Source organism: Myripristis murdjan, chromosome 9 (assembly GCF_902150065.1).
Source record: "Myripristis murdjan chromosome 9, fMyrMur1.1, whole genome shotgun sequence".
NCBI lineage: Eukaryota > Metazoa > Chordata > Actinopteri > Holocentriformes > Holocentridae > Myripristis > Myripristis murdjan.
The window spans coordinates 18,823,024-18,839,628 of record NC_043988.1 but is presented as its reverse complement, the minus strand read 5'-3'; the positions used below and the strand labels follow the sequence as shown (position 1 = coordinate 18,839,628).

The 16,605-nt window shown below is 42.9% G+C and overlaps 1 protein-coding gene across 3 annotated transcripts in view; it reads left to right on the top strand.

Annotated features, from left to right (window-relative positions):
- hip1rb (huntingtin interacting protein 1 related b) overlaps positions 1-16,605 on the top strand; it is a 28,752-nt gene that overhangs the window by 1,328 nt on the left and 10,819 nt on the right. The window contains exons 1-17 of one of the 3 annotated variants that reach the window (XM_030059372.1): positions 3,741-3,835; positions 8,439-8,502; positions 9,346-9,488; positions 10,603-10,659; positions 10,900-10,980; positions 11,111-11,187; positions 11,835-11,896; positions 12,601-12,741; positions 12,948-13,005; positions 13,538-13,613; positions 13,970-14,137; positions 14,240-14,295; positions 14,691-14,763; positions 15,311-15,494; positions 15,916-16,004; positions 16,110-16,226; positions 16,359-16,460. In XM_030059372.1, the coding sequence (XP_029915232.1) occupies positions 3,791-3,835; positions 8,439-8,502; positions 9,346-9,488; positions 10,603-10,659; positions 10,900-10,980; positions 11,111-11,187; positions 11,835-11,896; positions 12,601-12,741; positions 12,948-13,005; positions 13,538-13,613; positions 13,970-14,137; positions 14,240-14,295; positions 14,691-14,763; positions 15,311-15,494; positions 15,916-16,004; positions 16,110-16,226; positions 16,359-16,460 (1,593 nt within the window). In that variant the 5' untranslated portion in view covers positions 3,741-3,790. Of the gene's footprint in view, positions 1-3,740; positions 3,836-8,438; positions 8,503-9,345; positions 9,489-10,602; positions 10,660-10,899; positions 10,981-11,110; positions 11,188-11,834; positions 11,897-12,600; positions 12,742-12,947; positions 13,006-13,537; positions 13,614-13,969; positions 14,138-14,239; positions 14,296-14,690; positions 14,764-15,310; positions 15,495-15,915; positions 16,005-16,109; positions 16,227-16,358; positions 16,461-16,605 lie in introns of those variants that run through there. The other 2 variants (XM_030059371.1, XM_030059370.1) reach the window with 2 other exon arrangements.

Here is a 16,605-nt window from a genome sequence, read left to right as displayed (position 1 = left end):
TGAAAATAAGGATAGGCGTTTGTTTCCCTCACAAACACCTGACAACCTTACAACATTGTGTTCACAAACAAAATTGTAGATGTTAGAGGAATACTTAAGCTGGAAGAATAAGGTGATGTGTCAGACAGTATCATGTGTACTTGCACCTTCCACGTCTCATTAAAGTCCATCATCACCGTGCTGATCAAGTCCTTCCTGTTTGGCCGCCTCTCCTCCCATACAGACGTGTCCTTTGTACATCATCCATGTGCAGTGTGGCACTTGGGACACAGAAAAAGAGCCAAAACTGTGAGATGCAGTTGTTAAACAGAAATCAGACAGTGTGGGTGCTCTTTGTCCACTGCGACTGTGAGGTTTGTTTTATCCTTCATACAACAGAGGCTCTGTGAGGATGTTCACCAACCTCACTGCTACCAGAATTAACAGAGAAGACACTTTTTAATTTTTTTTTTTTTGCTGCTGTAGATGATTTACAACAGAGTGATGCAGACAGTGGGATGTTTATAGAATTGCTGACCAAGTGTCTAAATCTGTTCGAGATGAGCCATCAGATCACACAGGATCCTGCTGTTGTAGGTTGTAGCACACACCCTGTTCAGTGAGAGGGAAACGTGAGATTCAGAAGAGGCTGAGAAACTAACAAACTGTTGAACTGCTGCCCAAGTGTTCATACTTACAGTGCTTCCAGTAAAGTGTTGTGCCTTTAATCCAGAAGCCACGGAGCTCTCCCCAAGTTGGGCGTACATTCGCCTGTCAAAGTTTTTATTTGCCTTGTACTGATGACTGTCAAATCTTGATTGTGCGTCGTTGGTTATATAACAGCATGACAATACAAAATGACAGGGCTTTGTTCAATTCTGCTGTTCTTTTAGAGCGAAAAATCACAGAAATAGGCTTGTGGAGAGACCGACAGGTAATGACATCTTTCCATAGATGGTGCTGCTGAGTTGCTAAGTGATGCTGGTGCATAATTTCTGCATGTCTGACTTTTCCTTTGTTCATTGAGGTGAACTCTGGTGCTGTGGCCGCCTCACTGTTGCATCAACATGGAAGAGGTTGGGCACAAAATTACCCGTCATTCTGTTGCTGAACTGAATAGTCTTTTCCCATCAAGTGCCATGTCTCGGTTTGTACAATGGGTCGATAAATGGATCTAGGAATGAGCACAGGTGTTTTTTTTGTTTTTTTTTTTCAAATAGAAATCAAATGAAGGTCAAGCAAAAACACACTGACTGACAACAGAACTTGACCGAAAGAGCTTCCTGTCACTGATTTTCTGTAGCATTTGCACTGTTGTACCCTTTTTATAGGCTGTGTCATTTGATGCTTTATGTGACCTTACATGCAGTGAATAACTTGATTTTTTTTTTTTTTTTTTTTTTTTTTTTTTTTTTTGATGTGCTGTTGCTCTGGAAAGAAAAGATTAAGGCTACTTCATGGTGCTAAAAAGGTGAAAGACAGTATATTTTTTCCCCATTAGACTAATACTGCTCATGTCATTGAGCTCCACAATAATACTGCTGATTCATGCAGTATACTGTAACTCTTTTGCTACACTTCTCTCTCTCTCTCTCTCTCTCTCTCTCTCTCTCTCTCTCTCTTTCTCTCTCGCTCTCTCTCCCTCTCTCTCTTTCTCTCTCTCTCTCTCTCTCTCTCTCTCTCTCTCTCTCTCTCTCCCCCCCCACTCTCCCTCTCTCTCCTCTTTTTGGTGACCTCAGTGCCAAGGTGGACTATCCCACAGTGTGCCTTGTATGCCTGTGTGTGTGTGTGTGTGTGTGGTGTGTGGGCGGACATGCATGCCAGTGTGTGTGTGTGGATGTGGGTGTGGGTGTACAATCATGCATGTGAGTGTGTGTGTGGTGTATTTGCTTTCCCTCACTCCCAGTTGCCTGAGTGAGCACCCATGAGAGAGGGAAGGGGGATGGGTGCACCAGAGAGTGAACGCAGACACTGAGTAGGAGTAGAAACGCAGTTCAAGGGCTTTGGCTATGATCATTTTCCAAATGAACACAAAGCGACCATTAGGGTTATTTTTAACTGTTTTTGAAGGACAGCCGTAGATTTGTGTCAGAGTTTGAAACAAACAAACAAAAAAAAAGCACAGAAGGGAAATTCAAATAACCAGCTCAAATCTGACACTCAGCCATTTATTTCACAGTTTTTCAAGACAAAGCTTTACCACCTACATCTGCCTCCTGTATCTACCTACAGTAAAACACACACACACACACACACACACACACACACACACACACACACACACCACTAGGACCACTGATCAAGATTCAGACCCTCTATCAAAGAGCCTAATTCATACCCTTAGCAACCTCCTCTCCTGTGAGAGTGATCTGAGTCTTGAGTGTTATGATAGTACAGTACAAGGCATATTTAGCCATTTGTATCTATGATCTGCACAAATCCAGTCATGCACTATTTACAAAACACGGTGGGTTATCTAATTCCCCCAGTTGTCGGGGAAAACAAGCTGATGGAAGAGTCATAATTCAAGCGTGATCACAATACTCTACACTATGGTGTGGCCTGGTTTACAGGATTCTTTTTGTGTTTGTATGGCCATACACAATCATGTCAGCCATTTTGATGACTAAAGCTGTGATTTGGTTGGATTTTGCTCTGGAAGTTAGCCTGCTGGTCGCTAAACTTCCTGAAGTAAGTTGCTGACGTAAGTACTAAAAAGAGTCAGTCATCTGATGTGGAATACCTCTAGTTGATCTCGTTCTGGCACCATGAAGCCAGTCAGTGCTTTTGATTCATTCACTCTCTCCTGCGAGTGCCTGAGCTCAGCCATCCATGCTACTTTTATTGATATTCTCTTACATGGATTCATTCCATATATCCATATATCAAAATTAACATGTTTTAATAAAAAATATGGAGGTTACTTGGCATCAGTGGCCCAGGCTGCTCATTGGTTTTGTTGGTTGCGAGTCTTCCCCCTTCCCTTCCCCAAAAACTTAGGTTTGCCCCTTAAAGTAAGGAACTTTGTGATGGGTATGCATGGTATGAGGAGGGGTTTTTTTTTGGCTGATTTTTAGCAGTCAACAGTTAACAATTTGGAAGTTGGACAGATTTGGATGAGTTGCCAGTTGGTACACTATGAACTACCAACCAGTAAATTAGTGTCATGGTTTCTTTTTGGAGAGGATGTTTTATGTATGTATATTATGTACACATTTGTCCCTATACGGTGTCCTTTCTGTTGGAACTGCTAAACAGTTGAGGGAAAAAAAACCCAGTGTGAGCTCAGGTTAGGGTTGTGCTTGTGTTGATGTGGGAAAGCCTGTGCTAGCTTTGTTTGGACAGGGACACCAAGTCCAAGGAAACAGTAGTCAAGGAGCTGAGAAAAACAACACATCGAGAAAGCCTTGAGACACATCACAAGCTCGTAAAGCCGTCTGATCTGATGAAGAATATTGATTCTGAAATTCACATTTACATTTTTTGTGTTTCCAAATAAACACTTGGCATTGTTGCTTTTAGTGTCTCATGATTTAATACAGCAGTCAGGGTGAATTGAAAGTAAAACCAGGTGGCAAATTCATTAGGAGCTCTGTTACCATTGTCAGAGCACTGCATGGAGCTCACCTCGGCTAATGGGAGTCAGCCATGATAAACTGTGTGTGTGACCTTGTTAGCCCGAGCCTCAGCAGCAGTTTGTTGAATTAAGCTGATAAGGACCTGCAGTAAGTGCTCGTGGTGCAGGGCATTATGTCCAGTGTGAATCAGTGCAGGTGTAGCAGTGCTGCACACACACAGACTCCCACCAGGGATGTCCAAACACATGGACACCCTGCTGAAAGGCAGAGATGACAAGGTAAGCAAAGACGCCTCAAGGTCAGGGCCTGTTAAGACAGTGCAGGGTGTTTATGTGTGTGTGTGAGGTATTTGTGGACTATGAAGTGTGTGTATGGGTGCAATAATGCTAGCTGGCAGTAGACTTTATGGCAGGCCTCTGGGATTATGACAGGCTTTCCCTCCCTCTTACTACGCTCTGTCAAAGGATTTAGTCTGGCGCTTGGAAACAGATGCAGCGCCGCTAACATGCGAAGCGGCCACCCAGGCGTCGCTGTCACCCTGTCTGGACCAAACTGCTCTGTCAGGAAAAAGTTTGGATTTCATTTGTCTGACTTACCTTTCTTTGGCCTTGTTGTTGAGGTTATGATATCAGTGTGTGTGTGCGCGTGTGTGTGTGTGTGTGCCTGAGCTGTGTGTGTCCGTTCATGTTGTGTTCTGTAGAAGAGCTTTAGAAACTAGGCAGCATTGAAGTCTCTCTCTGTCACAACACTGTGAGCTTTTAAGTGATGAAACAACACTTTAATGTGCTGGCAGGTTGGTTGGGAGGCTGTTTAGTGACAGAGGGGCTGCTGACTTGATCCTCATGCAGGCTGTACCTTAGTGGCCTTGAGAAAGGGCACTTAACCCCCTGTGTGTATGTGTACCAGATTGTGACAAAAATGGACTGTGAAAATGGGCTAAAATGTACAAGAAAATCCTGTAATGAAACTAGGGCTCAACAATATGGTAGAAAAAAATCCTGTTGCAGCCACCAGGTGTTGTGATATGACTCACAATTTTAGTCGAAATGGTCTTTTTGCCTCATAACTTTGATTTTCACTGAAAATACTATTCAGACAAACATGTTTTCTTACATCTGGGGAGCATGATTTTTAGGTCAGGGCATCTCTGCAGCACCACGGCAATACTCAAACTATAATGCTAGTTTGTCATACGTTTTACATTTATCTTAAAATTGCAGCTCCTTCGCCTTAGATATGGCACTTAGTTATACTGTGATGTCGATATTACCAACACAATAACAATAACAAATGTCCAGGCCTAGATGGAATGGGACAAAATATCAATATTTTGATGGTACTTGTGATACATTATCGATACACTTGTGCCAAGTATTGATAGATGCATTTTTAATTAATTAAATTTCACAAATAGCACATTTGACTTACTATGAAGCGTATTCATTCTGTCTTTAGGTGTCATATGTGATATATCATAGCTCATTATCATACAATACATCACATATCGCAGAATCGTCTGTGTTGTGATATGATCGTTTCATGGGTAAAATATCATGATAATATCATATCACCAGTTACTCAGCGATTCCCAGCCCTAGATGCAGCGCTGTGGCAGCTACATGCAGTGGTTTCTGCAGTGTACTGTACACAGTATTAGGTCACCCACTACTTCTTGTCTTGCACTCGGTGTCCTTCTCCCTCTCCGCTCTCTTTACCCGCCGTCTCCCTTTCATCGCTCCCTCGCTGCACTCTGACTGACAGCCATTCTGAATGTACTATGAGAGTCTCCCTGCAGCCATGCTGTTCAATGGCCATCTGTTGAGGCCTCTGTGCCAGGCTCTGTGTGCCAGAGCACGGCCCCCATCCAACCCAATCTTCTACCCCAGCTGTCGGCCTTCCTCCCCCAACAAACCCCTCATTGTCACACGCCCCTCCACCCGAGTCCATTGCACTTGCCCTGTGTAAACCGGGGACTAGCAGCTCAGTTCATTTGCGTCAGAAGGAGGGGGGAGTCTCCCATCAACCAGGACACCCCTCGCTCACTCTGAACGCCAGTTTTCACCCACAGTAGCCCCTCTGTGCTTTGTTTGGTGGCCATGTATGTTTGGATGGTGGCGGTGTGTGTGTGAGTGTGTGTGAGTGTGTGTGAGTGTGTGTGAGTGTGTGTGAGTGTGTGTGAGTGTGTGTGAGTGTGTGTGAGTGTGTGTGTGTGTGTGTGTGTGTGTGTGTGTGTGTGTGTGGTGACTCCTAGGTTTCTCGTGTATAAATGAAACTTTCATCGGCATTTCTAGGATTAAGAGCCTCTGCCACTGACATCTGATTATGTATTAGAGATGTGACATAAATTTATGAGCTTCAGTTTGACATAAACAGAGAGCAGTGAAGCGGGGTCTGTGGGAATTATGTCACCACTCAGTTATATAAAGATGTTGCATACAGTTACACATAACAGATCTTTTTTTTTTTTTTTTTTTTTAATAGAAAGAGGTTATTTTGGAGAAACTGTGTGGAAATAAAGGCTGATTGGAAAAAAAAAACAATTTGCAGCATAAATGCTCAAGCTGTGAGGCTCAATCATGTCTGCTGGATTACTCTCTTATGTAATAGTATAAAATTAAATAGTGCAGCTTGCTTGCTTGCGCTGAGACTAAGGACTGCACTACAGATGTGTGGAAATAACAGGACATCTTGAAAAATTATATAATGTGCAGAAGATGTGATAATCAGTCAATAGTATTTATGAATAAATGTCTTGGTCTGCCATACTTCGGTGCACAGTAGGCAGAGCTTTTGGCAGTAGGCAGTAGGCAGAGTGATGGACAGGCTACTTAGATAATAACAAGAAAGCATTTTGCGGATGTTTTTAAAAAAAGAAATTCTATATTTTTCTGAATTGTTCTCATTTGGTAAAAAAAAAAAAAACACCAACCTATCTATTGCTCCATCTAGTTTATAACAAAGACCGCAGTTTGTTTGCAGAAGCGATTTGGGCCAGTTCTGGTCAATAGTAACACTTGAAACCGTCATGAGTAGGCCCTAAGGACTATGAAAATGAGGTGGTGTTCTTCAACACGCTTCACCCACGCAGCACAAAGCCCTGAATGTGTGTGGACTGAGTCAGCCTCGGACGTTATTCATGATGCCAACGGACAAACAGGAGATTAAGGGGGGATTTGCAGCCATCAAATGTGTTTGCAGATCATGTTATGGCCCATAATAATAACACTAATGTGATACTTAAACAGCGCTCACAGGGAAACACTCCCACTCCCACCACCAGGGAGGTCAGAGGTCAGGCCATTAAGGCAGCCGCCCGCTCTGTGTGAGCCGATCCTTCATATTTTCAGCAGCAGAGGTTGTGTAGTTTATTTGTGTGGTGTTGTTAGCCCAGGGATGACGGCGACAACAAGACTCTAGTGTAACATGACCAGACCGGGCAGATATTGTATCAAGACATTGCTTTTGCGGCTGTGATCTACTTATGTCGTATATGTTGTCACATTCATCAGAGACTGTAAATATCCACAGCCAGACCTTTGAGATCCAGCCCGTCTGTTTCTGTCCCTTTCCTCTCTCCCTCCTTTTCAGTCACACCTGTTTTACCTGCTGGACCAGGTTCTCAGATATGCCTGCATTGTAGCTGTGTGTCCTGTGTTACTGGTGACATTGCGTCTCTTTCTGTCTCGTTATCATCCGGGTGGAAGATGGACCCTGCTGATTTCCTGTTGGCCCTGTTTGAACTAAGCTCAAAGGGGAAAAAAAAGGACTAACAATTCTATTACCATAAATATTCATTTGGTGCATATTGCATTTTGTATTTCACATTGATAATAATAATAAAAATACATTTATTTGTAAGTGCCTTTCAAGTCACCCAAGGACACTTTACAAATCAATACATAAGTCAGTGCAAAGTGATAAAAGATATCAGCTGAAAATGGTAACAATACCAAAGAAGAACAGCAACAAAATAAAATATATATACAGATAAAAGAATGCTTTCACAATATACACATCACCCCAATGTGTACAATACAGGTGACATGAAAAGCAGATTTACACCAGTTACTTAAATAAAACAGTCCAATAGATTTCCACATCTCTCAGTTGAGGTGTTGATGCTATTTTAGGAACAAAGGAAGCATAAGGAATGGTCATAGCATGTTTTGTAATCACTTGGCACTTTTTTTTTTTTTTTGTGGCAGTCAACACAGCTCTACGCAAGACTGAGATTGGAATGCGGTAAACAGGCAAACAGCAAAGATCACATCCAATCAAATAAACATGAATCTAGCAGCTCCGTCACTCGCAGACCTGTGGTGGTCAGTTTAAACTCAGGCTGGGCACACCATGTCCACACAGAGCACAGTCATTGTTTCTGTGATCCATTCCCATCATCACGATGCTGACTATTATCATCACTCGTCTGACTTGTTGACTCTGTTGTGACCTGTGTGTGTGGTTTGCTCCGACTCCATCTGTGCTGCTGCTGCTGCTGGTTACAAAGGTAAAACCAAACTCAGGCTGTTCCTTGTCTTCCATAAGCCCTGCAGCTGATACTGTAATGGGTGGAGACTAACATGCCGCTTGTTTCAGTGAACACCCCGTCCCTCCCTCTCTCCAGGGTCAGCTGACAAAATGTACACAAGCACGTACAGCAGGGCCCAATCAGGCGTTTCCTCCTTAAAGTCACAAGTGGCTAATTAAACAGTGCACTTGGTAGAGGTTTGAACAGAAACACTAAAACAGGCCCGGGAATCGTTTCCTTCCTCTGGAGTGTTTAGCTTTACCGGTCAGAGTGTAAGGAGGCATGTTTTTTTTTGTTTTTTTTTCTTTCTCCAGAATCTTGATTAACTCCTTTTGCTCTCTTCTCCCTCCCAGCTTAGCAGTATCAGCAAAGCCATCAACTCCACTGAGACGCCTGTGAAGGAGAAACATGCACGTCGTATCCTTAAAGGCAAAACAAACTCCAAACTAACACCAGACAAGCCTTTTCCACCTGTGTGGCTCAGAGTGGCAGTTTGCTGTTATTAATTTATGTAAAGTTATGTCCGTGGTTATCATAAACTGTTACTTTCATCTGGGCCAAAGCCGATGTTTTATCATTTCTCTCATTCATGGGCAAAATCTGCTTTTTGAGAGATGATATTTTCCCACTGACTTATAGTGGAATCTGTCCTTCTTGATAGTTTCTGTGTGATTTGGTGAAGTTTCCAGTCTGACAATGTTGATTGCATGCTTTCAGAGTGATATGTTTAAAGGAACAGTGCACCCAAAACAAATAATTATAATAATACAAAGAGATATTTTCCCAATTCCCATGAATCTACCCATCCATATAGTTTCTGTGTGATTTGGTGAGGTTTCCACAGTGAGTATGACTTGGAGACAGACTGATAAAATTTTTCAGTGTTCTTCAGCACAAAATAGTTCCTAATGTAATGCTTTGCCCCTGCAGGCAGCCATGATTATTCAGGGTTCGTCTCATTGTTTTTGGAAAGATCTCTTGAGTTTTCCCACATGTAAATTTTTTACCATTTGAGCGCCACAAACAAATACCCGTCCAGCTCTGTTTCTGTTGGAGTGCTGGGAGACAGAATAGACTGAGGCAGGCTGGAAACCTCACCAGACAACACAGAAACACACTCATCTGAATGGATCAGTTAAACTTGGCTTTTGTTTTTTTTTTTGTTTTTTTTGAGGTTCAAAAGAAAATGAAAATCAAATGTTTCATAAAATATAGTGAGTGGGCCACTTTTAGTTTGTGCTTCCTTAACACTGACCGCAGGAATCATCCTGGGGACTCACAGGGAGAAGGGAGCCTACACCTTCTGGTCCTACGCACTTGGTCTCCCTCTGGCCAGCAGCTCAATCCTCAGCTGGAAGTTCTGCCACGTTCTGCACAAAGTCCTGCGAGACGGTCACCACAATGTGAGCCTCGAGCCCTTTTCTATCCCAGCATGTAGTCAAGTATTTCAGTCAAACATAAAATTATGTTGAGAGAGCATCTAAGTGGCTTTGTGATATGAAGCCACAGTGTGCACTCACAGCAAATTAAATGAGGTTTGGTATTTTTCACCCCACAGCATATTAAAATGTTGATACTCATCATTTATAACCTTACAAAGCACAGCCCCACCACTAGCTTGATTGATGAGAAACTTAACACTGCTGCAGCATCTTGCTAGCCTTCATAATAATTCAACAATGCATGCCTTTGGCATCACAAATCATTATAAATGTCCTCTTTACAAATAGGAAACTCACAGCGCAGTCTAATGTCCTGAAATTGTCTGACCAAGAAAATGGTTGCACATGGTGCTCGCTAACAGGTGTAATTAAGCATCTGCTCTGCTAAGATGGGTCATGCCGCGATCACTTGAACTCAGATCTCAAAGAAAATTTCTCACCTGTAACAACATGGCGTTCCTGGAGTCAGTGCCTTTTTGTTTGTTATTCCTTGTGAAGGAAAAAGTATGGTTTCTTCTTCTTGTGGGAATCTGTTTATCGCATGTTAACAGAGTGAACAATATGTCGTTAGAGTTCACAAGGTTTCAGGAGGGAGACTCTGAGGTCTGAGTTTAAGTGAACTTAGCTTAACCTGTCAGCAGAGAGTGAGGATCGTTAATGCTAAGAAAACACTGTTTGCAACCTTTTTTTGGACTGAAATTTCCAAAGCACATTTGACTGTGCTGTGAGTCTTACATTTTCAAAAATGATATTTATAATGTTTTTTGAAACCCAAAACAAGCCCTCCAACAGGGTTGGGTTGGGTTGAAAGCTCATCATTAAAGCTAGTGATGAGGTTTTGCTTTGTATGGTTAGAAATGATGGGAATCAACATTTTAGTACTGCCTAGGTTGAAAAACATGGAACCTATCCTTTGAAAGTGTGAACTAATAGCTCAGACATAAAAGAGTTGTGGTTGAAGGCAGTATGATGGATGTTTTTATGTGTAGAGTTTATGTAATTGGCAGTGGGGTTTATGATTGAATAGTGAGTGTTATTCATTCAAATTGACATCATGCTGCTGTTGCCCTGACAGAGCCTACAAGACTGCATGAGACATCACAGTACTCTTGTGGAAGTCGGGGCACTATGGGTGAGTCTTTTTCATTGAATCTTTCTTGTTGCCAGTTTGAAACCCACTGAACAGAAACCCATCCCTGATGTTAGCTGTTAGTTACTGTTTTGTTTTGTTTTTTCCAAACCGGGCTTTACACGTGGCCCGAGATAATCTCAGTCTACTACTAGATGAAGAGGTTCAAGAGGAGATTTTTTTTTTCCCGCTCTTGAGAAAAGCTCAACTCAAAGCTTGTTCTTCCTCTCTTGTGGTTTCCAGGGCAACCTCCATGACAGATACGGACAGCTGGTGGCTTTATATTCTAAGCTGCTCTGTACAAAGTTGGAGTTTCACATGAAGGTAAGCAGCCCTGTGTGGCGGGGGTGGGCTACGTGGTTTGTTACAATCTATGATTTTTCAGAGGTTAGGAATTCATTCATTCACTGAAGGACAGCTGGCACTGAGAAACCAAACATGTCCCTCAATGCAGCATTCAGAAATCCGACCCAACTTAGAGGCCACAGATGAGGTCTTGGAGCGCACTGCAGGAACAGACATCAATAATGTGTGAGTCTGTCTCTCTTCATCTCTCTGTACAACATTATGTGCTTTTGACCAGTATGTTCTGCTGTTTTGTTGTTTTTTTATCATCAGAGCTACCATTCAGACACAGGACTGACAAAGTTACTCTCAAAGTATAATTTGTGAATGATTTGTGCTCTCTGCTTTAAATTCTAATGGCTAATAAAACCCAGTCATTGCTCACTTCCAACTATGTAACTACATTCATTTCAGTTACCTTTGCCAGATCATTTGCATAATTAGGCTTTTAAATCATACAGAATGTGAAGGCTGTGTGTCAGATCATTACAGTTTATGGTGATTTAATGTTAATACCTTTATGCCCGTGCTTATCGTCAACTATTATTTGAAGATAACTATATTAATAGCTCAAGATGTGCCCATAACTCATCCAAGGTTTTTGCTGGTTGTTGTGTTTAAGTAATGCAACAAATAACTTTAAGTGTCTCTTTTTAGAAATTTCTAATGCAATAGGTCACGCAGTACAAGCGTTTCCTTCCAACCCTGTTCATAAAATAAACCGTCAAGAGCACAAGTCCTGCTGCTCTTTTTCATTTTGCAAGGCCCAGCTGCCATTGTCTCTGAATGAGGCCCTTTTCTTTCTAACAGAGGTATCAACTTCTCTCCTGCAGGTTCCAGCTCACAGTGGAGGTGTTTGATTACATGGACACAGAGCTGAGGCTGGCGGAGACAGGTGAAAATATCCCACTACTACCTTTACCTCCACCCAACCCATCCAAGGAAGGGAAACCAGAGCAGTAGAGGGCTGTGGCCTGCTGACATTATCTATTTATGTACCAGGGCCAAGGGCCAGTCAAAGAAAGGATTATTGTGAGCAATTGCTTCCCCTGCCAAGATAATGTTGTCACATGCACTGTAGACCATTTTGTTTCTAAAAAAAAAAAAAAGAAAAAAAAAAAAAAAAAAGGAAAGAACTCACTGAGTTCAATCCCCCCGCTAATTTTTAACTAATGTTCTTTAATTTTGGACTATTTTTTTTCAGTCAACGGGAAATGCCTGCAATTAGAGGACATTAAGTTGATTTCCTCCGGGTTGGCAGTAATGGTATGAACCTCCCTTGCCTGGAGGCACAGGATCCTATCTGAACACCATAAATAAACCTTGCAACTGTACTGTAAACAAAGTCTGCCAGCCATACGCCCAGACTGGGCATCTTGTTCTCTGGTGTACTTGCTTACGCATTCGCACTTAATACACACCCTCATGCCACAGTAGCATCATCCAACCACTTAAGGGTGGATTATTTATGGATATGTGTACCGTTTTTGAACCAGTGACGCTCACCACGACTCAGAGAAGCTTTGCCAGTGTTGGGCATCTTCTTGTTTGTTTGTATTATTGTATTATTATATGCTGATGTCTCTATTTCTTTTCCAGTGCTCCGGCAGCTCAACACATCCATCGCCATCTCCACTCTCACATCAGGCCAGTGTCGCCTGGCCCCACTCATCCAAGTTGTCCAGGACTGTAGCCACCTCTACCACTTCACTGTCAAGCTGCTTTTCAAGCTGCATGCCTGTAAGAATAATCATTACAAATAGGACAGGCTGTTCCAAGCACCTAGAATCACAGCAAAGGGTGTTGTGTCATTGAAGTAAAAGTATTTGTAGTATTGTTCAAAGCATAACCTTATGTTCACTTGGAGCTCTAAATTAAAGTTTAAATAAGAGTGCCTCCAAGCATTGTATAATGATAAAAATTTAGCAGCATGTTGTTGATTTCAGGTCTCCCCGCCGACACTCTGCAAGGACACCGTGATCGTTTCCATGACCAGTTCCACAGGTAAGTTATACGAGGCCGCAGGCAATGAGGGAATGAGGGTGAGAGTGTTTAAAAGGAAGAGAATCATTTTAGCAGAGGAAGGCTGCAACATAATCCTGCCTCACCCTGTCACCACATCACTCTAAGCTCATGCAAATATTCCCATTATGGCTTCCCTTCCCCCCACCCCTTGTGGTGTGTCATCGGGTGTCACTGGACAAATTTGCATTTCTACTACAGAGAGCAGAGAGGAGACTGTAAGGCTGGTGACGTGTCCATTAGATTCACATGACTAGTGTTCACCACGGAAGCATCCATGTTCAGCTGTCTTACCTCATGCCTCTGCTATGAAACTTGATGTACCTGAAACTGTTATGTAAAATGACTTAATAAGTTTGAAAAGACATGGAAAATTGGCAACTGTAAAGAAGTGTAATTTCTTATTTGCATATTTTCCCATTTAAATGTGAAATATGTCAGTATTATTAAGATATACAGTATGTATATAAGCTACGTATTAATGAGGTAAATTCTTCTTTGTGTTATCCCACAGCCTTAAGAGCTTCTTCAATAAAGCCAGAGACATGCTGTACTTCAAGAGACTGATCCAGATCCCCAAGCTGCCTGATGTAAGAGCACAAATGGGTGGGGAGGGGGGGGGGGGGGGGGGGGGGGGGGGGGGGGGGGGGGGGGGGGGGTTGACAGTGCAGGGTCACATCTTCTGTCTTGGAAGAGCAAGATCACACCATGGACTGTAAATTGCTGCTGATACCTCGTGTCTCCAAAATGAGAGGCAGTTTTATTTTTAGATAAATGGCCACTCATTATTGAACTTTGACACTGAATGTGTCATAAACCCATTGGTTTTCTCATCAAAGACCATATAGTCTTTCAATCCCAGTGGAAAGAAACGAAACTCGTCAACACTTGGGTTGTACTTGCAAACTAAGTTTAGCCTCTAAGTAGCATCTGTGTCCCGTTCCAGTCCCCACCAAACTTCCTGCACGCAGCCTCGCTGGCCAAGCACGTGAAGCCGGTGGTGGTCATCCCCGACGAGGACGAACCTGAACAACAAGACGATGACGACGACGACCCTGAGCCGCTGATCGAGGTCAGCGACGCCTCATCATCCAGCGTGCAGGCTCAACCCCAGGTATGCTGCACAGATCACAGATGTATGCAGGTGTACACACTCACATGTAGCATGAAGTAATGCATGTTTCATCTGTTTGTTTGTTTGTTTGTTTGTTTTCAGCAGTTTGACATATTTGATCAGACGTTTGGACCTCCAAATGGAGGCTTCGATGACAGGTGAGCCAGTGTGTCGTGATAAAAATAACAATAACCTTTATGTCAAAGAACTTTTCAAAACAAAGTTACAAAGTGCTTCACAATCATGAAAGATAAAAGAAGAATCAATAAAGGTCAGTGAAGTAAAACATGATAAAATAGAATTAATGATGATAATAATAATAAAGAAAAAGTAAAAAATAGACAGCAAATAGAATATATAACTGACTAGGCCACAGGGATGAAAAATGAATTAAAGTCTAAGGTTATGAAAAGGTTTTATGATAACGGTATGTTTCAAGAAGAGATTTAAAAGATAACACTGCCTCTGCCTGCCAGACAGGTTTATTAAATTTATTATTTGACTGAGGGCTGCACTGCAGTGTCTGGTGACTGTGCTTTATCTGCTCCTGCAGGGATCTGCAGATTGACAGCCTGAAGCGAGAGCTGGAGATGTTGAGAGCAGAGCTGGAGAAAATCAAAGCAGAGGTATGGAGCCTGGTCACACCGACTGGGAATAATAACCCCATGCAGTCAGTGTTGCCTTGTTTTCAGACTTGTGTGTTTTGTATGTAACAGAGGTGTGACAGTGGAGCGTATTATTACTGATGTGTAAAGGAATCTGGGTCATATGTTGGGCGGATGCAAATACTGACCTTAACGTGTGGAATGTAGCAGGCAGCCTCAAAAAAGAGAGTTGGAGTGGCCGTCCAGTTCAGCTTACAACCTTTCTTGCATGTCATCCCCTCTCTCTCCGCTGTTTCCCTTCTCTTCTGCTCTGTAAAGTTAACAATCAGCCATGACATCTGGCCTGTAGTGGGTGGGGGGTCTTTGTAAAATTGAATGTATCTGGTGGAACTTATTTTGTTGTTTTTTTAAATGTCAAATGTTAAGGAAACTTTTCATACCCAGACCATTTTGTTCTCGCTGGCCTAGAGAGATTTGTTCTGTTCACTGATGGTAAATTATATTAGATGCTGTTCATCAGCCGTTTCCTGTGGTTTTGACCTCCCTTATCCCTCCGTCCCTCCTTTAGGCTCAGCGCTACATCACACAGCTCAAGTCTCAGATCAACAGTTTGGAGGCGGAGCTGGAGGAGCAGCGGGCGCAGAAACAGCGCGCCTTGGTGGAAAATGAGCAGCTGCGCATGGAGCTGGAGGCCACGCGCCGCCGAAACGCAGAGCATGAGAGTCTAATGTCCACCTACAGTGAGGCCGAGAGTAAGACACCCCAAACCGTCTCTCACATAAACTCTGCGGCTGGGCACTGGACCTCACAGTTCAATACGTATCACAATAAATGGATCACTATATGATTTCTGTTACAATATATTACAATACACCACTGAAAATGCGTAAACTACAGAATAACACCTTGGTAGTCTAATAAAATGTACAACATGGTATATAGTAAGCCATGTTACTAACTGACTCTCTCCCCTGCTGTTGCTGTCTCTCTCTTGACTGTGACTGTCAAATAAAGCAGAAATGCCAAACAAATCTTTAAAAAAAAAAAAGAGGGTTGAGAGTTGATGAGGTACTGTTAAAAATGATGCAATACACAGCTGTATTTTTATTGTTAATATAATTATGCACGGCCATTCTAAACACTAACACTGGCTTGTCTCTCCTCTCCGTGCAGAAAGATCCCAGGCCACCGAGCAGCGCTACAACAAGCTGAAGGAGAAGCACACAGAGCTGGTGGCCAGCCATGCTGAGCTGCTCAGGAAGGTAAGAGACAGACCACTAAACAGTCCAGACTCACGTGTTTTAAATTAGCCGTCAGCACCTCACTGCTTGTGTGGTGTAACGCTCAACGTGTTAACGTGCTGACAGAGTGCAGACACCGTGAAGATGCTGTCAGCAACCCAGCAGACCCAGGAGGAAGTGGAGAGGACCAAACAGCAGCTGTCGTTTGAGGTGGATCGGATCAAACAGGAAGCTGACATGAAGGTTTGTAGTGTGTGTGTGTGTGTGTGTGTGTGTGTGTGTGTGTGTGTGATTTGTGCTTTGAAAATGTCTGGTCTGAAGGTGGCGCTGCTGTGTAGATGTAAGTGATTAATGTTTGCCATGTCCTCGCCGTAGCTGGAGGAGCAGAAGTTTGAGATGGAGAGGCTGAGGAGAGAGCTGGAGGAGAAGCTCGCAGAGGTGACGCGCATCAAGTCGACTCTGCAGAGCAGCGAGAAGGTGAGAGTGGACACAAAATGGGATTCATCCCTAATGTGTCCTCAATGGGCTGATATTTTGACAGACAATGGATACACCAGATCACTTTTGTGTCATTTCACAGATGGTTCACATGTTGGCATGCGTTAAAACTTGAAAGCATCCA